Source organism: Puntigrus tetrazona, chromosome 17 (genome assembly GCF_018831695.1).
Source record: "Puntigrus tetrazona isolate hp1 chromosome 17, ASM1883169v1, whole genome shotgun sequence".
In the NCBI taxonomy this organism is placed as follows: Eukaryota; Metazoa; Chordata; class Actinopteri; order Cypriniformes; family Cyprinidae; genus Puntigrus; species Puntigrus tetrazona.
Genome location: NC_056715.1, coordinates 8,822,038 through 8,847,648, shown reverse-complemented (window position 1 = coordinate 8,847,648; position 25,611 = coordinate 8,822,038). Strand labels below are relative to the sequence as shown.

Below are 25,611 nucleotides of genomic sequence, written 5' to 3'. Positions count from 1 at the left end.
CTGGTATAATGTTAATATACCTATCTATTAAAGTACTGAAATCTGTTTTGTACCTTTGAAATACACTGATAACCAGACTAAATGCAGGTGTTAATGAGAAAGTCACATGATGAACCAAAGCCCATCATAAGCAGCTTTTAAATATGAACACATATGACATTCACACAAGCACTAAACACCGTCATGGTGAGACTCATTACACTGAAATATGCAATAAACATTTAATTAACAACATTACATGTAACATGCAACCCTAATATACATAAACTCTAATTAACTGATAAGAATAACCTTAGAAAAAAGAAACAGTCATTTCCAAAAAAAATAGTTTTTTTGCTGTTTAAGGAATTGCTGTTAATTTACAGCCGGTTTTTAACAGTGCTCTACTGTAAATAAGTAATACGCTTTGCATTGTTAAATATAGTACAACACAGTATTTTTATGTTTTTTAATTATGTGTACAAGTGCGGGCATACGCTTGATGAAAGTGTGTAACTGATTTGTCAGTTTGGTTAATTTTCAGATACTTGTGCCGATAATATTTTACAAACATCATTTGTAAAGCACTTTTCCCAAAGACGAAAAAACTTCAAAAGACATCTACTGCTTTACGTCGCCATCCAAAGTCCTTCAACTGCATTGATCTGCATCTGCACGGTAATTAAAAATATTTCCCTATATTCCAAACCAGTATTTTATTCAGGTATTATTACCAGAGGTAGTGTTATGACATCAATACTAAGCATGTTGTCAGTATTGTGAGTTTATGGTTTTACAATAGCCCTTCAACCCTAAAGTTTTTGTTACCTGACCCTATGTTCGGCTACTATTTTATTTGCCCAATATTTAACCATTTATTATTTTAGATAATGTCAGGCTTGTGATGAAAAAGTCTTTTTTTTTTTTTATTTTTTTTTTTTTTTTTTTTTTTTTTTTTAAATCCTTGTTAAATGTTGACTTTTAATGTTGGCTCTTTTTTTGTATTTATATCCTTTAAGTGTGTTTGTTTAGATCTTTCAATATAATGTATTTTAAGCCCACAGAACAAAACGTTTTTACAGAATCTAATTACAGCATCATTGGTTCCTTGAAATACACTCTTTACAAAGCCATAAAATAACATTTTAAAATAATTAAAAATAAATAAAATCTCAAAAAGATTTTTTAAGTAACCAGTTTGATTGAAATTTTACAGAAAAAGCTGTTGAATAATCCACAGTATGAATACTGTAGAATTACAGTAGATTGCTGGTGTCTGTTGCCGGCATTTTGTTGTACATAAAAAAAATTATACTGTATTTCACTGTACAATAATAAACTGTCAAATATTTTCACAGTACAAATACTGAAATTACAGTAGATTGCTGGCAACTCTGCTCATAGCCCATTACCATTTACATACTTTTTTTTAGAGTGCAGCTTTAGAAGTAGATTTCTCAAAAAGTCTTGGAGATATCCACTGTTCTTCTGAATTTAGCTTGTCTCAGTTTGTTTTGTTTCTTCATGTCATTCCAGACAGACGTCTGACTAAATTATTGCAACTAATGACACAATGAATGTTTAAAATGTAATTGATATTTCCTACTTACACACTAAAGCAACAGCTATGATATGTTCTAATAGTTTTGGTCACCACCGTACATCTTGAATGGCTTGTGAGTGAGCACTTTTTTAGCATCCATTTATATTTGGTTAAACAGTTCCACAGAGGCACAGGACAATAAATAGATCAATAAATAAACTTTAATTCTGTACATAAAGTATATACACAGCAATATCATAATGCTGTACAATAAGCCAGCCTCAATTAAAATATCAAAAGACCAGACAAGATTCTTTAAATTATATATATGAGACATCTTATAAAGAGACAGAGATTATGTATCACATAAATGGACAATACATGATGCCTATTCTTCCATGACTAGACTCAAATAAATAATAATAAAAACATTAATTAAAAAATCTTTTTAATCTTACTGTAATCATTTTCCTCTGTCATACCGGCCGTAGCAATACATACATCTGCTTTATTTAGTTTAATTTAGCATTTTTTTTCTTTTTCTAAATTAAAAAGTCTTAATAATAGATCATTAGAACAGATGGCATGTAGCACATATATGTTTGAGACACATCCGAACACTCTAGGATATTAAAGACAAAAAAGATCTGTTTGCTGAATCCCTTGTCCCCATGCTTTTATCACAGCCCAGAGATTGTGTTTGATCAAGGAATGTCTATGATCTGCTTTGAATTAGAAAAAAACATCTGAAAACACTTAAGAATCCTGACACAGCTGAGATCTGATCATTCCTGCTCTGTTCTCAGAAGCATGAGTGGAAAATAACATTTTGGGAGTGCAAGTTAAGTTAAAGTAACTGTCAAAGCCTGAAGTATCACAAAGAACAAAAAACAACTGCACATTTATTGGAAAGAATGGCTTAAAAAAGTACATATATATTACGTAGCATTAGACATGTATTGGATTTTATGGAAATATATGAAGTATTAAATATGTTGTCTTAACGGTAAAGATATTTCAAAACAATGTGAGTTTTGATGCTATATTGAATAGTTGATAGTGAAAAGTGCTGTGGTTGACGACCCCCTACACTAACATTCAATAAATTAAATACAGACACTGACATTCAGCAGTTAATGAAACACACAAACAATGGCCCCAAGAAGTATTTGGACAATTAAGCTAGAGATGAAAATTATTAGATATCAAAGTATCAAACCAAATGGCGTTTATTTTAACCTAATATAAGTACTTTTTTTTTTAAAAGATAACTTTAAAAAACTAGAGGAAAACAGGCACTATGTTTGGATTCATCATCTCAACTTAGTAAGAAACAGTATTGGATATCATTCAGCAAGTATGGGTTGAAAAAATGGCTTACAAAAGTAGCGTTAGTTCTGAGAAAAGCTCTGGCAGCATTTGTTTGCAGATGGTTTGGTTTTGCTAGTTAATGCAACTAAATATATACATTCTTAGGTGCAACTTAGATGTCCAAATACTCTTGGGAGTCATTGTGCATTCTTCCTTCATCACTGAGGGAGACGGAGGTTAGAACAGGGCTGTTCCGAGCCTCCTGATGAGCCCTGCAGCGTCTTTTCACCCTACAGGTCGACCCACAGATCATTCAAACAGTCACAGAGGCAGTGCTGGAAAGTCATCGCCCTGGGCCTTTCCTTTTCTTCAAACGAACTCTCCTCTCTGTTCTTTCACTTCATACATTCTCCAGGACGTCACAGGGCACGAATCCTCTCTTTTTGCCGCTCGCTACTCTGATGAAGCCATTGTGTTCATCCTCACCGCTTACACAAATCTGAAAGTGTGCAGCAGCGTTATCAAACGGTTTGTGGAGAAAATCCAAGTTGGAAATGATTAGAGGCTACTCACTTGCCCCTCCTTCAGGGTGATCTGCCCTTGCTCCTTACAGCCAATAAAGGTGCGGTTACATCTGAACACTCTGTCACCCGCCCTCACCTGATGTGCAAAGGATGCTGGGAAAAAACCTATTCTATCTTCAATCACACCCTGGAATTGTTAGCAAAATACACAAGAAGAAAAATTTAAACACACAGACATAAATCTTGGTCTATTTCTAACACAAAGCTATCACACTGCCTCAAACTTTGGACTGGAAGACAGCACACACGTATGATAAAATACATATGGACTTCATTTATTTTTTATGGTGCTTTTGTGTCCTTTTTAAGATTGAAAGCTTCAGTCCTCATGAATTTATAATTGCTTGGAGAAGAGCGCTGAAAATGGTTTCCGCATTTTCTCCATTTGACTTGTCCCTAAGAATTTCTATGTATTCAGTTTTCAATATGTTGAAATAACTGAACACATAGAAGGAGCTTGTATATAAGGAACCAGCCAAATATCAAATTAGCCATGTATTGTTGGTGAACTGCATATTAACTAGTATTATAACTCTATAAAATTGCATAATGTAGATTTATGTATTGCTAATACACAAATATAAAAGATAAAGATAATGTTTGCAAATTAATATTTGTGAGATTTGCCCATATTTTGCCCAGTCAATGCTCCAGTCTACATATTTTCTGCTTCAGACTATAGTCTTGTTCAGACTGTCAGTACAAATCTGAATTCCGTTTGGAATCCGATCTTATTTGGCAAGTGTAAACACCAAATAAAAAAATCTAAATCTGTTTCAAGCTACATTTAAATGTGGTTTGAAATCCTATTCAGATCACTTTTCTGAAAATTTGTTTCACTTTTAGCGCTCAGATTAGATGAGATTTTTTGTTTATGTGACTTTCTTGCGCCATGTAAAAAGTAACCGCATCACATGCTGTTTGTAGAAAACCTGATTAATGTCCATGCAGAAACAATGTTGTTTTGCGAAGAGCAAGTCAAGCGGAAAATGAGAATATACCGCTGATCTACATAACTCTTTGAGCTGACAGACAGCAGCATGAAATAAAGTCGCTCATTCCAACTTCCTACATTTCTACGGCTGCCTCATAAAATATAATATAATCCATTGTGATGTCAACATGTTGTCATGTTGTAAAACAACATCTGTATTACAAACTGAACCGCTGTTGTTGATATTTGCATAAAGACACCAACACAACATCATTGCAATAGAAACCCATGCAGATACTAAAACGAAAGAGCAAGACAGGATATAGCAATCATATCTTAACAGTTGTGATACAAAGTGTGGATAGTCAAACAATGATTTCAGATTCCAATCAGATAAACAAAAAACAGCATGTAGACTGATGGCCTGAACAAAGCTAAAAGATTCCGTCCGGTCAGAGGATATCAAATGCTTGATATTTTTCAACCAGTAATTTTTTGTGGTGTTCTGAACGACTTTAAACTTCGGTAATGTGTGATCCTCAGTCATTTAGTATATAATGCACAGTTTCATCTGTAACAATCTGCATGTGTATAGACCAGGACACACCAAGCTGACCCTAACCAACTAGCATTGAAAGCCGGCGGTGTTGTCGCCTCGCATTGGTAGTGTCGGATAAAAATGCTGCATTAGAACACACTGCACAACTGCAAATAAACACATGTGTTTTGTGTAACACATGCATAATTTCCTTCATTTTAAGCAGCTCAGGTAAGGAATGCTTGGGTAAAATCACGTAACATTAAAACCTCTGTTTGTGCCACCATTTACTTGTTTTCATCACTTTCGCTTTAATTCTCTGCCACTGATTGATTTGCATCCAATCAGAGTTCTCACTTTCCCCGATGCCCACTAGTCCCTCACTGCAGAACAAAAGATCCAGGGGGTGGAGACAGGTAGGTTTAGATATATGTAGGGTGGCAGGAGTTGGATCTAGACCCAACCTCGCCCCTTGGATCCTGTGTTCTGTCTCCTGACACTAATTCAACAAGCTGAATCGGGCCGATGTGAGCCCAACGAGAGTCCACCAAAGAGAGACGACCGTTGGCTTGGTGTGTCCCGGTCTCATAACTCCTAATAATATCAGTTCAGATTCTAAAAGTCATTTAAAAGTTTCTAGCCTTTAGTGATGTAGAATGTCACATTACAGTTTAACCATTCTGCAAATGTGTAATAATTGTACCTTCCACCAGTCATCATTGGAATCATCTGCCAGGATGATTCGATCTCCGGGTCTGTAGAGAAAAAGGAACGCATCAGGACAGAAATTAAGCTATTACATCCCTTTTCAATAGTAGGAAATGAATTCTGGAATTAATTTATGATCAAAGCTTTGATGAGGCTTTTCAAAAATTTTCCGATAGCTTCCATTGCATAAGGCTGGAATAAAACTGCGCATGTAAAGAGATTCAAAGTCAACAGTCATCTGCAGTCTTAGCTTCCTGCTGAGGTCTTGAGAATCAGAGCTGAACCTAAAGAAATGAGTGAACATTTGTAAAGACATTTGCACAATCAAAATCAGTCTCTGCATGGATAGTAACACAGCGGTCACAATCAGAGTACCAGACTAAGTTGTACAAACTATGAATTTAACGTCTGGGAAAATCACATTTAAATGTTCCTGGACTTTTAACTTTATAATGCTATACATTTGTAGAACTGTATATCAAAGTCATTTGATATAATCACAAATATTATTGTGTTTATTTAGAGCTGTGGTAATGTGTAGCTTCACTTTTCTGTCATTATTATCTATTAATTATAGTTTATTAATAATATATTTATAGAAGTGTGACTGCACCTCAATCACAAGGTCAGCATCTAAACATTTCAAAACTTTGCCGTCAATATTCATGATTATACAAGAGCGTGCTTGTCAGTGTAGGTAAGCACACACAGTATGTGTTCTGCATATTAAAAAACCCTGAGCTAACTGTTATCAGCAGGATATTGTCCAGCAGACAGAGAAGTGCTTCTCCAAGACAACTAATTGGGCGGGAAAAGGGAAATGGTACAGGTCTGAAGAATCAAATCAGCTGTGGGACTGAATAACTCAGTACTGGCGTGTGGTGTGTGAATACTTATTATAACTGTAAATAAATAAAATACTAGAATCTGCTGTTGATACCACAAAATAAACTGCAGCGAAAAATGCATTCTTCTCACCTGATTTCTAGATCTTGGTTGTCTTGTGGGGTAAATTCGAACAAAGCTACATAAGTATTGAGCTGCAGAGGGTCCTTCTTCAGCTCTCTGTTTGGCTAGAGTTGACAAACAGGAAGAAACTATTACAAATTACATCACATATCAACAGAAATGATGCTGAAAATGTGTGCAGGGGCTAGTTACTCTCTTTATAGTGAATATTGTCAGTCCGATAAAAATGCAAACCTTTGTGTAAAAAATAAGATTCATGTAGTTATAGTTAAAGATTGATTCCACTTGATATTACTGGGATTTAAATATTAGCTAAAGTGGGGGTGTTACTTAAATGTGGACTTTTTCCACCAGCTCCTGGGAAATTGTGAGTGCAGGCAGGCGCGCATACACTCGGCTGGCCTAAGAATAGTTCAGATGTGATTAAATCCTGACTCAGAATCATGAGTAAATGAAGTGAAGCTAGCTGCCTCAACGTCAGAAAGAATTGACACAACACAATTAAAATTCTGACTAAGCATCATTATAAAAAGCATCATTTTCCTCAGGCCTGAAGAATCATGGCCGCTGTCTCAAGCACTGGTGCCACACAGCACAAATCTCAACAACAGCAACAAAAAAAGGTTATTTTAAGAAGGAAACAAACAAGGAAGACCAGGACTAGTTGTTAAGGCTTGTATATAAAGCTTAATAGCTGCAAGATTTTTAATTAGTAATGTTAGTAGCAAATAAAATAACTGTTTTCTATTTTAATATATTTTATTGAATGATTTTATTTAATAAATTATTCATATTTTATTCTTCTGAAGGAAAACACCTAACATTTTCTTATTTAAAATTACCATTTACATTGAAAAGAGTTATTCCGCTTAATAGTTTCGATAAAGCTGTGGAATTTTTTGTAATAATAAAAACAGCTAAATTTTATGTATTAATAATTATTTAATAGGTCCCATAACATTTTTTCTTTGTCTTTGGAGTATTGCAAGCTGTTTGTGCATATATAACATCCGTAAAGTCACAAAGATCAGTCAAATTTTTTTCTAAAAGTTAGACTCATCCACGCCTTCCTAAAATTCTGCATTCAAATGTCTAACATCATCATTTAGCAACTTCATATGACACTTTTATTTATAAGACCATTAGTGCATCATAACAATTTTACAATTTAATTCTGCTAAACTAACTAGATATATAGTAGTGTGACAACATGCCCTCCAAAACAATGTGTAAGCAATTAACTAAACCTTTTTTTTTCTTAAAAAATATCTGCGAAAATTCAACAGCTTCTTCACAGCAAAATTCTTAGGTGCCTACGCTGACCCATAGACAAAGGACATAATAAACATTATGAGTCCTATACAAAGTGTTACAAATACAGATGTTATGATGCTTACAGGTGAGTCTTCTGATTTCCTTTCGGCAATATGAAAATTTTCTGTTCCATTCTCCAGGGGCGTGAAAACTAAAACACACATCACAAGAAAAATCAATGAATGAAAACTGTCGATCATGACAGGAAAACTTTGCATGAGGTCAAATGAATGATGCAGTTGTAGTGCTTGATTGTTCAGAGCGGTGGACTGATAACCCAAAAATACCACCATTTCTCGGTCATGCTGGCACCAGAGAATACATTTGTGTCTGTCTTTCCAGCACACACAGTCTCGGGCACATGGATTCACTGAAGCTGGGGTCAGTCTGTGATGACTACCCTGATCAAGGCCATTCATCTCCCTGATACTATCACAGTCCTGTATAGCGCATTATGTTATATAAAGCCCTAATGAGTTTCAACAATGTGTCCGATCAGAAGCTGGCAGTCTGAAGGTAAAAGAAGGATTTAGGGAAAGAAGGTTTCTGTTGGGTCACAGGTGGACTTATTTTAACCATACTTAAACAATAAATAGTTCTTAGAAATAAATATTATATTTATTTGATTAGGAAATTGTAGAATTTAATTGCTTATTATGATTTTTTTTTTAGGACTATTTTTTTACATAGCACGAACAGATATCTTACCGTTGTCACTGGATTTTCTATTAAGTTGAGCTTGACAGCTGTGGGCCATCTTTTCTTCTGGTACCTGAGCCACGTCACTAGTCTGAACAAATGATAACAACACATGAATTCTCTCACAAAAACATGCTCTAAGAAATGTCTTTGTCTGATAAACATGAAAAGATGAATGTTAACTGCTTATTATCAGAGATTTGCATCTATTAAATGGCATACAAACTTATCTTTCTTTTGCAAATAATTTGATTTATTTTATCCTGGCTTCATTCTGTCATGTTGTGTCCTCTGTCTTTTCTCTCTCTCTTTCATCTTATTCTCTCCCTTTTTTGGTCATATTTGCTTTAGAGAGGCATTATCTGAAACTGACCATCACTTCCTTCCAGGGTGTGTATGTGCCTGTGTTTGTTTCAAGCAGTAAAACATTACATCTGGGACCCTCAGATTCCCTTACAACCGCAGTAACTGCTTTAAACATTCACGTGCACACCCAGATATAGTAAATGTGAGTGCAAACTTTGTATTAATGTACTATAATTGTGAATTAATGACAAAGACCATGTCTGTTGCTATATATAACATAATGGTGACAACATTCTTGTTATATATCAAAAACTGCATCCCTGTGATAATGCCTCTAATAGAAGAATTAAAAAAGTCTTGTGTAGAAAGGAAATAATGGACCTGAATTAAGATTTGAGCAGAGAGCAGCTCAAGGAGATTAAATTGAATTGAAAGTGTTTAATTGAATTAATCATAATAATCACCACCATTTTTAACACAAGTGCTTCACTCTCTGCACAAGCAGCCAAGCAGACATTTTAAAATGCATTATGAATATTTTTAAAAGCCTAAACTGAAGCAGACAAACAATGAATGCATGCTTACTATGACCAGTCTCTCTCACACACATTCACATCTATTCACATGCCCCATGAGATACAATTGTATGCAACTTCCAAAATTGTACATTATTTAAAAATTTAGTTCACAAAAACATTTGTTAACAGCACGTTTTTTTTAAATAATTTATATAGAATCACTAATTGGAGAAATGAGTTTTTAAGAGGTATTAAAATAGGACAGTGCTGAACAAGAGCTTCTTACAGAGTTTCTCTGTGGTGACTCCGATCCACTTGTCCTCTTGGTCTTTTGTGCCAGAGAGGTTCCAAATCTCAGAGTCTCATACACCGGGTCAACCTTACTGCCACAGGCTAGGACAAAAGACATGTCAAAATACTACAAAATATCAGTAAACAGGATGATCGAGCTGGTGATACTATGGCATATTGTGCAAAAGTAAAAGGATAAGTGAATGCTGCATGTTGCTCACCGATAGGCATCACCTCCCTAATGCAGCCAAACTGTTCCTGAATCAGAAGAGGGGAGCTAGAGTATCTCCGGAATCCTTTGGGCTGCAATCACACAAACAGAATCAGTGATTTTCATTGTTGTATTAATTTACTTTTTTACACCCATTATGAATTTTCATGGGCATTTTTGTAACCTCAATGGGAGCATGTAAAACAACACATAAAACACAATCTATTTATGCTAAATAAGGGAATCAAATATTTAAAACACTAGTTATTCTCAATCAGAGCAATTTTAGTTGTTTATTCACATCAAATATCATGCTGTTATATAACATCAAAAACAAATGTAAACGTAAACAAGATATGTTTGTTACTTTCACTGGCACATTATGTTACGTGCCTCTCTATCTCAGCTAGCATGCTGAAATTCCAAGATGATTCTAACCACAGGCTTCGGACAGCCTCAACATCACATCAAATTTAATGTGTTTAATGTGGCTTTTTGGCCAGTGCAATTCACTCAGATTTTTGCATTTCCAACACTGCTACTGAGATAAAACAGTGTTTGAACTAATACATTAGATTAATTTCAAACTGGCTGTTGCAGTTAATTGATTCAAAAATCTCATTTAACAATTCATTTGCATCATCACTCAAAAACGAACATCTCAGCATCTACTGAAGTGCTTTAGCAATATAATACATAAATAGTTTGGGAACATTGCTCCTCATTATGTATTGTCATTGGTGCATAAGATGAATGAAAATGATTAAGTATAATGTTAATTTTGTAAAGAACTGTGCAGAAAAACATTCTTATATGATGTTTTGGTCCCTATGAGGGAAATACATATACAGTATACTGAATATGTATCAAATATCATCAAAATGTCTTAGAACTATGCACTTTATTTACACAGATAAAAGTCCCTAGTAATGTTCTCATGTAAGGTGTTCTGTTTTACTGCTGTATTACCAGTGTATATTTGATTATTGTCTGGTAAAACAACCGTTTTTAATTACTTAAAAGGATAACTTTAATGATTAATACATTATCAGTCTGATAGCAGTCAATAAGCTCATATAAATGACTGGTAACGAGGCAAATGATTTTATATCTTTAAGATAAATTAACACTGGGATTCAGCGGTTCAAATCAATAAAAAACAAGGTCCTATGGCTTAATTAGCATTCAATAGCACAAAAAGCTGGGCTCACTATGCCCTTATTTGTATTTGTTGTGTTGAATCCAGGCAGGGTGTCTACGCCACCAGCATCATAAATCTGCTTTGAAGACTTCTTCGTAAGATTGGGGACTAATTTAAGTACCACTCAAACCCAGAGAGAAGCTCTCTAGTGCTACTACGTCACATTTCTCCAAGAGCTCACTGGGGAAGCGCGTAAAGAGGCATGTTCAGTGCTGAAGTACACACTAATAAATGCATTTAACAAGAGCACACCATGTCTGCAAGTGCCCTAAAATACCAAAGTGACTCAACCGAAGAACTTCCATGTCATTCATTTGCTTAACCAAGTAAAAGAACAATAATAGCTACACCGTGCGACGTTCACTTGAACGTAATGGTTGACTAACAATCGGGACTCAGCTCATGTCATGCTGGTAGTAAAGCACTCGTTTCTGAAAAGCACTCGTAGCTCAAAGGTTCTCACTGATCAGACAAGCCAAGAGAAATAAACAGAGTTTTAAAATAGCAACTTGTCCACTTTAGAGCAAAAGTGGAATTAGAGCCGAATCCTGTGGGGAGTTGTTCTCGTTTTAATCCTGACCCCCCGCAGCTATATTTTCCATCTCTGAGAGCACACTACATCATCGGGAGACTTGTTGTCTCAACCCATCAAACGGTCTGAAGTACAAGCACAGCATTTTTCCACTTCCTGTGCTGATGATGATCTCATACTATAGTACTAGAATCAGTAGTGCTGGGTTCTAAGAATAAAACACGCTGCTCAAATGCCCTTCTGCCCACAGCTCTGTTGTTTTTCTTTCAAAAATGAATAAAAGATAGTAAACATGCATATCACAATCATTTATGAAAGATAATGTGATACTAATAAGGAAAATGTCAAATGTATTAATGAAAAAGTACAATTTTAAACTGATATAACACTTCACCACTGGGTTTTTTTGTATGAAAAAAAAATTATTAACATTATAACTTTATATAACATGTATTGGGCCTATATATTGATTGTATTATTAATCCAATCTATTATTTTAGCAATACTGCCACAGCATTATGACTTCTTTCTACATAATAGGTTTTTGAGAAAGCTGAACTTCTCGAGTTCTCAAGGTCACTCAATCGTTCTCTGAGAAACCTGACTCACTCTGGTACTGCACTGAAGCCATGGGAAAGGCAATGGAAATTTTAGCACTCTTTTCCCTTTTTGCCATTTTTTCCCTTTGTGGGGGGGGAGCGTGTGAATTTCCCAGAAGAGTCGTGACTTGTGGGTCCCCTGAGAAAAGCACAGAGGTGTTTACATGATAGATGCATCTTGATATTCTGTATCAACTATCCCATCTTTCTTCTCTCTCACTTTCTCCAGTACACACCGGAGAATCATTAACACTCATACTCACACATAAATTCACGGAAAGGAAAAGACAGACTGATGAATCACACCTTCAGATCACCAAAAATAACACTGTGAGGAGTATCATATCTTAACACTCACACACTACAAATCTTAACCGTTATCACCAGAGAGGAACACCAGGAAAGTGATCTTGCATATTATAAGTATAGACTTGGAAACCGTGGAAAGTGTGTTTTCACTGAAACGCTATCTGTTCTGTCATGCCTTAATAAGCCTCTTCATACGATAAACAAACATTGGCCAACCTGATCAACAAATGAACATAAACACTGAATACTTGTTTAATTCCACATTCAATTTCCAAGAGTAATCAAATGTCAACAAAAACAAACTAAGTGAGGCAAAAAACAAATCATTTATATAAAGTAAAAAATATCTCACCAATTTCCCCATGCATCTCTGCTGTCCGACTCGATCCAGGCACTTGTGGTGGATACCCATCTTGCAGGCTTTGCACCGGAGGCCCAGCTTAGCATTGGTGCCTATCAGTTGGGGTCAAATTCAGTTAATATCTGTCTTCTGAAAGCAGACTTATTCAACATAAAGGTTATTTGTGCAGAAAAAAAACGGAAAGTGATCAATAAATACAGGTGAGAGTTCCCACATGTGCAGTACTTTGCAAAACTTTGTTTACTATCATTAATTAGCAGTTTAACATGACATTCTATACAATTCTGTCAGAAGTTCTATTAAAGGGTTGTAATATTAAACACTCTTAAAAATAAATGTTCCAAAAGCACACTTTTTTTTAGAGTGAAGAACACTGGAGTTATCTAAAGATTGTTTTCCCACTGAAAAGATCCTTTTACACAATTAAAAGGTTTAATGAATTTTGAAGGTTTTTTGTGGAACCAAAGATGCCAGTAAAAACATTTATTTTTAAGAGTGCGGGGGAGCAATTCTGCAAGCGTTCACGTTTCTAGTCATTATTCTGGTCTACACTTATTTGGCCTTTTTCCCTCATAAAAAAATCATTAAATTAAGTCTTCACAGTCCTGGAAACACTTGCAGAATTCACTTATTGGTAGTACTGGAAACGGGAAAATGCAGGTGTTAATGCTAAGCTGAACAGAAACAGCTGAAGACAAACGATAGCAAAGCGTCAAATTTGAGAACAAATGTAGAAGAAACCATTCAATAAAACAGCACTCTTATTCTCTAACAAAAACCCTACTCTTATGTTCGCTCAGTTTCGCTATTTGATATCCCCACACCTGATGCTCAGAACATGCATTCAGAGACGCGCTTTTTTTTGATACAGACACTTGGAGGAAGGAGAAATGCAGATAGAAGAACCACAATACATGTATGCTTTGCCTGATATAAATATTTATACATTTGTATTCACGGGAAAGGAGAGAATGCAGAGCTCCTCCACAGAAGTCACAATGCGCAAACTCAGAAGATCTGTCAATCAAACTACAAACAAAATGCTAAAATAAATTCACTAAGAGCATGTTATAACATCCATTCTCCGCTTCTTCCTGTAACAACACTCTTGTGCCATAAAATAATAATAAAAACATTCTTTAAATTATAGATGCCTCTGACTCCGGGTGGTACACATATAAATATTAATATTAAAATTACTTTATTCCTTAGAGATAGAGCTGAATGTTTCATTAACCAAAATAAACAGCTTTTCCCATGGCAAATTACGCAATACTTTGATGCATGCTTCTTTGGATGATCTTTGGGTAATGGAGAATTAATCAGGCCTAATTGCTTTCAGAAATTAAAAAACTGCCTCTGTGCAGGATAAACATAAACAGATTTTTGTTGTGGTGAGACAATAAATACTAATTACTGAAATCATAGTGTGTTAAAGTCACCTTTCCAGCCGCAACCCAAGAGTGAGCAGCACTTTGTTGAAATTAAAGCCACCTACTGGTAAAAATCACTGTATCTTCCACTATATTAAAAGAAATACTTTCATTAACTTTAAACCATTAGAACAAAGTAAGCCATCATCTACAGTATATAACAACAGCATGCATAGCACAGCTCTGGAAAACAGCACACACAGAATAATATCATATATATGGAACAAAAAAAAATCCCATCACAGAATAAGGGTATTGATATTGACCGCTCTGGGGAAAAATTCTATTAAGCATCGGTCTGGAAAGCATATGAGGAGCTACTTCATCATATGCATTTCCTGAGAGTGCTGAACAAGTCATTATGAGCGCAGAAGCAGGGAGAGGGTGGGTTAGGGTTGGAGGTGGATGAAGGGAGTTATCTATGTTCATTTGGTTTCTAAAGAGTTCAATTCATCATCAAACAGAACAGACTTACCAAACACCTTGCCTGCTCCCCCTTGGCAAGCTAAAAAAATTACAGGAGAGAATCCTCTTGCATTAAAATTATTTATTGAAATGTAAAAGAAATATAATTCACGGTTTCCAGATATAGATTTTTCAAAACACGAACACTTCGATGTAAAAGCCGTTAAAGGATTGTTCACCCAAATTCTGTCATCATTTACACATCTGGGTCATTCCTAAGCTTTAGGACTTCTGTGGGACACAAAAAGAAGTATTTGGTGAAAAAAAGTGTTCCGTTTTTTTTTTTTCCGTTAAATGAAATCTGACCATTCCTTATGGACAAAAAAGAAAAGGAAAAAAAATATGTTTTGAGAAATAGCTTCCTTTATGTTCTCTCGTGTTTGGCCAAAGCAGAATATCTTTGCACATGTTCTGCAGAAGAAAGAAAGAAAGAAAATGAGAACAGAATTTATATTTTGGGTGAAATATCCTTTTAACTACACAAGATCAAAGGAAAAGAAAGGAATACGTTTCCTCTTCTGGAGTGACTTTGAGATTTAAAATGATAAATTAAAATTTGGTTATAAATAATAAAATATGAATGTGAAATGATTAATAGGGTAAAAACACCAGGTCCCGCTGTTGTGAGAATGACTCTGTCACAGGGCTCATTTGCCCCTGTCTGCTTCAACAAGCTGCTTCCAGCCATCCATCGATTAATCAAACATCACATGCTCGGTCCAGACTCTCTCATGCCTCCCTGTGCTGATCACTTCAGCCTTTGCAAAAAATCTTTAATGCATCTTTAATGTGTTTAATGTGTTGTATCGAGTACTTAGTCTTGGGTTGAGAGGTGATGCAGGGCAGAACAATTATAGTGAAAACGGCGTCGACTCAGATCTAATTGACACCAAGTTTCAGCAAAATGCCTGAAAGTGGTGTCAGAATATTTTATGAAAGTCATAAAATGTTTGGTCTTCATTTCGGACTTGCGTGCCCTATGGGAAAAAGAAGGAAATGATTTCATCATTCACCAACACTTGCAAAAGCTGCATGATATGTTATGTGGACTTAATTTCAATGTCGTTAATGTCATCAGTTGCCCAATGGGATGAGAATCCGCCCACACAGACAGCCAACCATATTCCCAATATGCTAAGCCTCCTTTTATACTTCGAAATACAGCATGGCTTCTGTGTCTTTAGAAATAGATGCCTCTGCTTTAGCCAAACATGAAAGAACATCAGCATGAAAAACGTGTTGCTCTCCGATCCAGAAAACGCTTTGCGAATTGCTGACTGACATTTTGAAATAAGCTCAATACGAAGTATTAATAAAACAGAACACACTTGTCAAATTTTCATTCTGAATGAAATGCACGGTCAGTTCATGGTCAGTAAATATCTTTACAGCTGCACAACCGACCGTTAAAACATTTCTTTAATTTCTGTAGTATTTTTACCCACACAGCTAAGTGGGTGTTTAGTGGGAGTTTCTTCAATTTTGGCATTTTAGAAGAGACGCATTTTACACAGACTATCTACTTCATTTGTACACTAAAATTGCTCAACAGTGAAAAGACATTCATCCAAAATAATTATTTCATTTTTGTAAAATACTTTTTTTGTTTAACTAAAAACAGTATTCGGTATGTAAAACTAACTTTAGTAAAAACTAAAAATTTCAAATATTTTAATAATTATACCGGCTGTGATTTTTATTTGTTAATTAATTTTTTTGTATATGTATGTAAAATTGTGTCATCTTTACAAAATAAATACTGAAATTGTTTATGTTTGTTTTTATATTAAATATATATTGATTTCCATTTAATGATGGATTTCATAGTTTAAGATAAGTAGTTAAGATAATAGTTTAAAAACTGGGGGAGTCTCTGAGACGGTAAAGAATACAATCTACACATAATATTAAAAAGCAAACAATCGAAAATAAATGATGGCATACTAAAACTACTAAATACTAAACTACACTCATAAAAGTGGCTTGGCATGTAAGCAAGCAACCAGGTTAGTAATTAAGTTCTAGTAAAATCTATAAATAAATAGCTTTTAACTACAGCCAAAAACCCTCTCCTTACTCTGAACTGGAAACTAAACAACACAGCAACAGGTCAGGTATCTGTATCATTGGCTCAAATACCCCATTTTCCCAACCACTGGCTATCACAAAGGAGCATGGAAAACAAAGGCACGTGAGACTGAACCCAGTTAATTCCAGTGTCCTGATATCCTGATATCTGATCCAAATGCAGAGATTTGGGTCAACGGCACGTGAGCTCATATTTAATCAACCTGTAGAGATTTAGGTCGAACACAAGTGAACAGGTATCTGATGTACCTGTGGAGATTTGGGTCACACACAGGTGTCCTGACATCCGATCCATATGAGGAGATTTCACGGTTTGTTATTTAGTAATGACCCATTAGTCACAGCAGGAAATTGAGACTCGACACACAACCGCCTCAACTCGCTATTTTTTTCCAGACAGCTTGTGAGATGTCATAAAATTCACCTTCCTGCATGGCAGTAATCAGAATGCTGTGGGATAATGAGCCGACAGATCATTCCTCATCTAATGCTGCATACGCTCAGGTGTCTCTACATTTAGTACAAAGCTTTGAAATGCATGATTTGGCCTCTTGATGTCCTTTTCATAAGGATGTGCCAGGATAGGATCTGGAGCCCTGCCCTCATTAGTGTGCTCTTCTGAGAAAGTGTTAGTGAGGTAAAGAGGTGATGGGGCCTGACAGATCCATATGCCAGCCACAACCAGACGCACACTCTTTCTCTCTCTCTCACACACTGCACATTCAAAACATAAAACACTATTCAGAATATATTACAGAATAAGGCACTAATATGTGCTTTATAAGCACTAATAAAGCCAATATGCTAGTAATATGCATACTAATAACCAACAAGTTATTACTGAGAACTGGTCCCTAAACTAAAGTGCGACCATACAGTGTGCGTGTGTGTGTGTGTGTGTTCATCCTTGTGTTATGGGTCTCTCTTTTCAAACAGGTGGACATCTGTGCCTCACCACACACACACATACGCAAATTGAAAGCTGAGCCACAATCTTGTTGCCTTCTAGGATAAACCCACAAATACCCTAATGCAGGCTTAGCTGAGCACATATGCGTTTAAACACCACATAAGTAGAGCTCTTTATCTTAAAACCACCTCACTGTTTCAGTTTGAAGAATCAATTCATGAGTCTTTACATGATATAAAATCCAGTTTGGACAGATGACCCTCATTGGGGCATAAAGTTTGATTTAATTCTGTCTGAATATGCTTTCCAGCAATAAAAACACATTTTCACACTTTATGCTCTTTAAAAAATGATAAAACTCATTTTAAAGCATTTTTTAAAAATCTGAAAGGATTTGAGAAGCTCAAGGACCTCATATGTCTTTATTTTGATGCACTAGTATTCAAAACAGGACATGATATAAATTGTTTTTTTTTTAAATGTGCTAAATAATAAAAAATATATTAAGCAGCACATCTTCAACACTAATAGTAATATTAAAGAAAGTGTCTTCACACCATGTTAGCATTTTAGAATGATTTAGAAAGATAAAAGGTCATGTGACACTGGAGACTGAAGTAATGGATGCGAAAATTCAACTTTGTCATTACAGGAGTAAGTTACATTTTAATAATGTACTAAATATTACAAAACTGCATTTTAAATCATAACAATGTTTCACAAAATTATTCTTTTCAATAGGGATGTAACAATATAACAACAAGCCATATGAAAATGTATACAAATATGCAACGATTCAAATTGGTTGAGAGGTTAAATTAACTGCAACACAGGTAAGTGTTTCTGGAATAGATTGTTACCTCTAATTTGAAATGCAAAGACCAAAGCCTTGGTTTCCTTTTATAAAGAATTGCATTTTATTTGTTATTTATGTTGTTTGATTCTGGGGTTAATTTTAATAATTTAAATAATTCACATTTCAAAAGAAATGTGGCACATTTTGTCCAAGCAATAATAAAAGGACACATAATAAAGAACCTCAGAAATTGTCTTAAATCTTATTTTGTTAAAAAAAAATTATCGTATTGCGTAATCAGTATTGTGAAGTTGAGTGAATCGCTACGTCCCTAATTTTTATACATTTTTACAAATAAACACAGCCTTGGTGAGCATAAGAACATTTCTTCGACCAGTGAACAGTAGTGTATATGTGCTACAATTTCTGTAAGCTTTTAGGAGTGCACTCTCATATGACCTCAAATCTAATAGACATTGACTAACAGCCACAATCATTCGATTTTTATCTCATGGAGTCTTTAACTCATTACGTCGTGCCACTCCATCACTGTTTGCCGCTCTCTAAATGCTCAAATCATTGTGTTTTGGCGTCGTCCACAGTAACAAAACATTAGTGTCTGGTGGCAGATATATTTTAGAAATATGCCTTTAGTCATCTAATCTATAATCATTATGTTGGAGATCAAAACAGCCTCCCCTGTCTAAACAAGCTCAAACGCAGCTTTGTTGGTGCGTTTTTTCTCTGTAATGAGGTTGCAAAGCTGTCGTCAGTCACATAAAGATAAAACACGTCCTCTTACCTACAATCATGTGGTTGCAGACGTCACAGAAATGGGGCTTCTTGAAGATGTGCTCTAGAAACGTGTGTGCGTTGGGGTCCGCCGGGCGCGGGGCGCGGGATGGAGAACAAATTGTGATGGGCAGGTTGCCCGGGATGACGGTGGGCAGCGGAGGGGGTGGTGGAGGAAGAGACATCACTGGGGATGCTGAGACGGACACACCGATGGTGCTCAGATGACCTGTGCTGCTGCTGACATCCGAGAGCAGTTCGGTTTGAAACTTCACATCCTCGATCGGCCGTTGGAAAAAATTATCAGCACTTTTGCTGCGAAGACTCTTGGTCTTAAAGGAAAGCGATCGCTTTAGCCTCTGCAGCTGAAACAAACATAAAACAGAGTACAAATGCATCTATTAGCATCTGATTTAGACAAATGCTCAACCCCATATGACGTAAACAGCCCCCGGAGCATTAAACTCTGTGAGTGGGTGATTTTTGATGCTTGGCAGGTGTCAAATGAGGGCATTCTCGCTGAAACAACCTCCAGATGATTATACGATCTCTCCAGCCATCGTATGTTAACCTAACTCAGCAAGGCTAAAATTACAGATTATTTATGTTCATGTAACTCACTGAGCATCAAAGGGCTTAATGAAAGAGAAAAGAGGAAACGAAGAGAAAGATGGGCTGTCATGTCTCTTGGTACGTAACCTCTTTGTGCGGTGCACATTACCCATGATATCAGTCATACACTGACAGCCCTCTAAATTAGCTGACAACACCCACCAGGATCATCTTTGCCTACTAAAAATGTCCTCTAGGCCAAAGTAACCTGCATTATTCCCCAAGAACTGGGCGCAGAAATTCAAATCAGAATAAAAATGAAGTACTAAAGGTTAGACAAGGGTAGTCATGCGACTCAACAAACCACATATTTCTGATTGGGAAGAGGAAATATCAATCCGCATGTGTATATTATTGGTGCAATTTATTTTAAAGAACAACTCTAACTATCAATAAACCATTAACTATGACTTTTGTCTAAACAAACTACTGATTTGCTGGATGCAGAATATAGTCATGAAGAATATGTGCTTTGTAAGTACTAAATAACAGGCCCGCTAATATGCAACTAGTTAATAATGAGAATTGGTCCGTATATGTGATAGCGTTACCATATCATATATAATAGATATAACTCCAAGACAGCTATGAATTTATAAACAAACTTTTGCTGAAAATCAATGACAAATAATGCTAATTATTATAAACTTGGTTTAGAATTTTCTACCCCTACTGTTTTAGTTCGTAAGTTCGCAAGCCACAATAACAACAAATGTAAGGTTTAGTGATACTGCATTACAGGCCTGAAGCAAGTGGCCCTAGGCTATCCCTATGGCGGGAACCCTATGTGTGTTTTTTGCGTGTATTTACTGAATGTGTGTGTGTGATATATTGCCCATTTGCAAAGTCCTCTTACATTATGTATACTCCAATCAGAGTAGTGCAGTGTGTTTAGTGAGCCGCATGCCTGTGTATGATGATGACCTATTGATCTTTGATGGCCAACAGAGAGTGATTGATCGATTAGTCCCTCCCTCACTGCTCCTGTCTATCAGTGCTCATAGTTCACTGTCAACTTACAGGCAAAGTCACCTACAAGCAGCTCTTCTGCCTGAAATCCCTGTGAACATCAAATGGGTTATTAAAGTGCAAATGCCGTTTGTTAAAAAGTGGTTTTAAGTACTTACTGACATTTACAGGCACTTGCTTTGTGGCAGAATTAACTGTAAACAACAGGCTATCAAAAAAACATTGCCTTGGTTCGAGTCTCACTATGCCTGACAGTTACAATAGAATTAATCAAATAGAAACACACACACATACGAATGAATGCCTTGAAATTGCACATGTCTGTTTTTTGATTTCGAGATTCTGAGGCTAGGTTCCTATCATATTAGAAATGAAGCAATATAACTGTCAACAGACGTTCCCTTTTGCACCAATTAAAATGGTTAATGAGAGAAATTTGACCTAAATATGGTCATTATTAAAGACTAACTATAATTTAAATAAATCACATAAGATATGAAGGTTTAAATTAGAAATGCACCGAAAGTACCTCTTCCCAAAGTAATGGCCAGTTCTGCCAGAAAATTACGAATCTTATACATCTATTAGAAATCAATTCTGCTGCTGTCAGCACCAAATGTGTGTCCTGCTCTGCCCCGAAGGACGACTTTGAGATATGGAGCTGATTAAGGGGGAAGTCAGGTGCTTTTCAGCACAAGAAAGCTGTCTTTAGAGAAGCAGGGACACATTTTTATCTTATCAAACGCAAATTAATACAAAGCAATCAGAGACATAGTGGAGACCAGAAATACAGAAAGATTAAAAATTCACTTTGGGTTTTAGTCATAAAAGGTGTTCCTGGATCAGTTCAAGGTGCCATATGCTCATGAATATGTTAATTGGGACAGATATAGCTTGATCTTGGTTTAGTCATTTAGTTCTAAAATGCTTGATAGATTAGCAAATAAATTTCCTGATAATGATGAAATCTTCTGATTATTGGGCCCGAGTTCTTCTCTAGAGGTAATATCTTCATTATTACTTTAGGTTCAAACAAGAGATGTAAACCCTGCAGGAGTTTCACTTCTAACTTAGAGCTTTTTGTTTCTTGGAAATCTGTGAAATGCAACTGGCACTGGAGATTAAGTTTTGAATAAAATGTTTTAAGTCTCCCATTAACAACTAACAAGTCGTATGCTTTTTTAAGCAGTCTAATGCATCCGTATCTGGCATATTCTCAAGTGATTTCTGCAGTGGACAGCCAAAAGAACTGTCATAAAAACTAGCCTTTGGTCATAAATTAAATATAATGCGGTTTCAGATTCTTTCCATTTCAAAAGAAATTTCCGTTTTCAAACAACACAACTTCTGATCTGATTAAAAACATTTCCACAGGACTTCAGTAAATAACATCAAATTGTAAGTGATCCCACTGCTCAAAGTAACAGCTCTCACTTACACACAAATCCCTTAAGACTCATCCGTAGAGCAATATTTAACCCCATAATGCCATGAATAATGTCAAACTTTCACACTCAGTCAGTGCACATAGTTTGACTGAAACAGCATTTATGGGAAGGATGAAATGACACAAAGTAAATTTAAATAATGAATCAGTTTCTGAATAACTGCATAAATAAATAAAGCACTACTTACCGCCTTGCAGAACGTAATCTCTACTGATTTAAAGACAATAAATATACAAAATTCCCAACTGGCACAGAGCTCTAAAAGCACAGTGACCCGTCCAACATTTGAGGGCTGAATGTAGAACTCTGGGCCACAGATGACCCAGAAAAACAGACATGAGCTCAAACTCAGCACCGATGTGACAAAACACCACCTGCTATAACCTCACACATCAGATATTAAATCACACACAACAAATCACACATCAGGGTTGAACTGAACCTAAATATTAATAATTAAAAAATAACACAGCAGTATCACAAATTCCCTTACAGCTTCAGCTAGGTCTCATATAAGCCCTGTTGCAAAAAACCCAACTTAATATAAATGATCGTATTGCCAGGTTTCTGAATTTGTATTATTTTAGAGATGTGCACGTTGTCGACATTAAGCAACAGATGCATAATAATTAAATATTATTGAAGATCATTTTAATCAGATATTTCAGTCTGACAATATGAGAGACAGGGGAGTGTTTTTGTAATAACCTACATGGTAAGCTGTAAAAACCATACATTAACCAAAACCATTTACCGTTTAGAAACAATAGGCCATACATGGGTGAAAGTGACAGTAGAAATGACTCTGAATGAAGCATATTTCATGTAAATGACAGAACTGGTCTATCTGCTGTTTTTTTGCTAGCCTGTAGGTTTCTATAGGCCCATTTATATTTGTTTACAGTCTGATTTTAATGTTATTATTTGTTCGCCATTTTGAAACAAAATACTTTTAAATACAATACAAAAATACAAAATAGAATAAAACAAGGCTGTGCAAAGTGATTATTTGAACAAGTAAATATATTTAGCCTGCCATAACATATGCACTTAACTAAATGTAAAAACGCCCATGTTTGCGGTTACTGTTACAGCAGCGTTACAAGATTTGTAACAACGACAACTTTGTATTTAAACATCACACTTTTACACGACGGCAAGTGCTAGCCTCCAACTACTTTTTTGCAGCATGCGAGCAAATAGTTTAAGTTTAAGGCACAAGCTATAAACATGTCACAACGCCCCGCGGTTTCTGTAACAGTCGAAAGTGTGGAAAGACGCGTAAATTGCGCGCTGTATGAATATCTGTAATATCTGATGAGTTCCAGACCTTTGACTCCTGCTGGCTGATGGATGTGGGTGACTGGGGCTCACGGTGCTCCCGTTCGTTCTCCTTGCCCATCGTGTCCTCCTGAATCATGTTCGCTGGCGGAATCATGTCGATAACAGTTGAGCGGCACCAGTCTGTCGGGTATGTCTGGGCACCAGCCGCGCTCTACATGTTGACTTCAGCTGGAAGTTCTAAACTGCCGACGCGCTGCGAATAAACGGAGTACTATACAGCGCTCGTCTATCGACTTTCCATCAGTTTATATATTGCATAGTGGAGACGCAGTCCGCTCGAGAGGAACTCACTTCATTACAGTCAGAATCGTCCAGCAGACTGACTGGATTTGACTGTCAGGCTGTGGATCAGCCAATCAGAAACCGCTATAGGAGGAGTTCAGGTCTGATTAATTCTCATCCCTTTTTTATTTCCGATTTTGAGCAGGCGGTCTGTTATCTCTTTTCTTGTCTTCACATATTAATTTTGAATCTAAAAATAATAGTGTTATTGGTTAGAGCTACTGTTTCGGTCTATTTCTGTATTGTATCTAGAGTGCGATGTATAGGGAGTGCAATGTATTTTTTAAACGTATGTAGGATTTACAGTCTTGTGTTTCAAACAACGTTTCTGTGCGAGCTAAGATTAATGTTAAATACCCAGAAGATGGGTTAACAATGAACAAACAAAGTGTATAGTGCATCACAAGTTTATTTAGAGTAAGGTGAACAGAGCATTCACTTTGCTTTATAACAATATATTATATGCACTAATAAAATGTCATTATTTTTCACTTTTTTACCAAGTATTTCCCAAAAATGTTTAAAAAGTGTCAAGTGTATATATGTATAAAAAAGTGTATCTATGTATATTTATATTTATATAAATTAATGTTTCACGTACCAGCTTTACAATGCAAAGGTAACAAAAAAATCTGAATTTCTTTAAAACATGAAATTATGAATTTGAAGACATGAAGCTAATTAAAATAAAAATAAAATGATACAGAATCTATGTGATTTTACAGTATGTTAATGGGCCATGAACCGTAAAAGCTTCACTCATCTTTGAACACAATTTAAGATATTTTGGATTAAACCAGGAGGCTTGTGACTGTCTCATTGACTGGCAAGTAATAAACACTGTCAAGGTCCGGGAAAAGTATAAAAAACATCAACAGAATAGTACATCTGCCATCAGTGGTTCAATCGTAACGTTATAAAGTGACAAGAATATTTTTTGTACAAAAAGAAAAAAAAATGAGGACTTCATTTAACAAATTCTGCAAAATGCAAACATTTTGGAGAGTATCTCTGCACAGTCGTGCATCGTGTCAGTCGTGAGACACAGACGCACTGTTTCCATTCAAACCAAAGCATAAATGCATGTATAAGATGTATCCTTGTGTTGCGGCGTACACTATTTGCATGCAGCGATACTCTCCAAAATGGCGCTATGGTAACGCTAGGATGCAGAATTTGTTGAACAAAGTTGTTATTTATGTTTTCTTCCTGTACAAAAATTATTCTTGTCGTTTCATAATGTTACGGTTGAACCACTGATGGCAGATGGACTATTCTGACATACTTTTTTGGACCATAAAAGTATAATTTACTTTAGTCAATGGGACAGTCATAAGCCTCTTGATTTTTATCCAGAATATCTTAAATTGTTTTCTGATGACTAACAATGCTTTTATGGGTTTGTGGGAGTAAGTGATTAATGACAAAATTATCTTTTCATGATGAAGTAACCATTTAACTCTGAACTTACATCAGATGTAATACCACCACATGCAACTTTTTTGGAGCATTCCGGAGTTTTGTATACGGAAAACATGTTTTAAAACATATCATTCTGTTTTGTC

At 35.8% G+C, this 25,611-nt stretch overlaps 1 protein-coding gene across 3 annotated transcripts; it reads right to left on the bottom strand.

Annotated features, from left to right (window-relative positions):
• Positions 1 to 1,725: 1,725 nt before the first annotated feature.
• Positions 1,726 to 24,093, bottom strand: stac (SH3 and cysteine rich domain). Of its 3 annotated transcripts, XM_043263232.1 has the most exons (12): positions 23,751 to 24,091; positions 19,402 to 19,756; positions 14,816 to 14,845; positions 12,899 to 12,999; positions 9,916 to 9,997; positions 9,690 to 9,796; positions 8,589 to 8,670; positions 7,964 to 8,031; positions 6,576 to 6,670; positions 5,593 to 5,644; positions 3,407 to 3,544; positions 1,726 to 3,332 (listed from the first exon to the last, which is right to left on the bottom strand). In XM_043263232.1, the coding sequence occupies exons 1-12, from the start codon at positions 23,856 to 23,858 to the stop codon at positions 3,234 to 3,236; spliced, it is 1,317 nt and encodes a 438-aa protein (XP_043119167.1). In that variant the 5' UTR covers positions 23,859 to 24,091; the 3' UTR covers positions 1,726 to 3,233. The 3 variants fall into 3 exon arrangements, 2 of the variants coding, with proteins under 2 accessions (XP_043119167.1, XP_043119168.1); XM_043263233.1 differs by lacking the exon at positions 14,816 to 14,845 and having other exon boundaries at positions 23,751 to 24,090; XR_006253054.1 differs by lacking the exon at positions 1,726 to 3,332 and having other exon boundaries at positions 3,449 to 3,544; positions 5,593 to 5,881; positions 23,751 to 24,093.
• Positions 24,094 to 25,611: the final 1,518 nt, after the last annotated feature.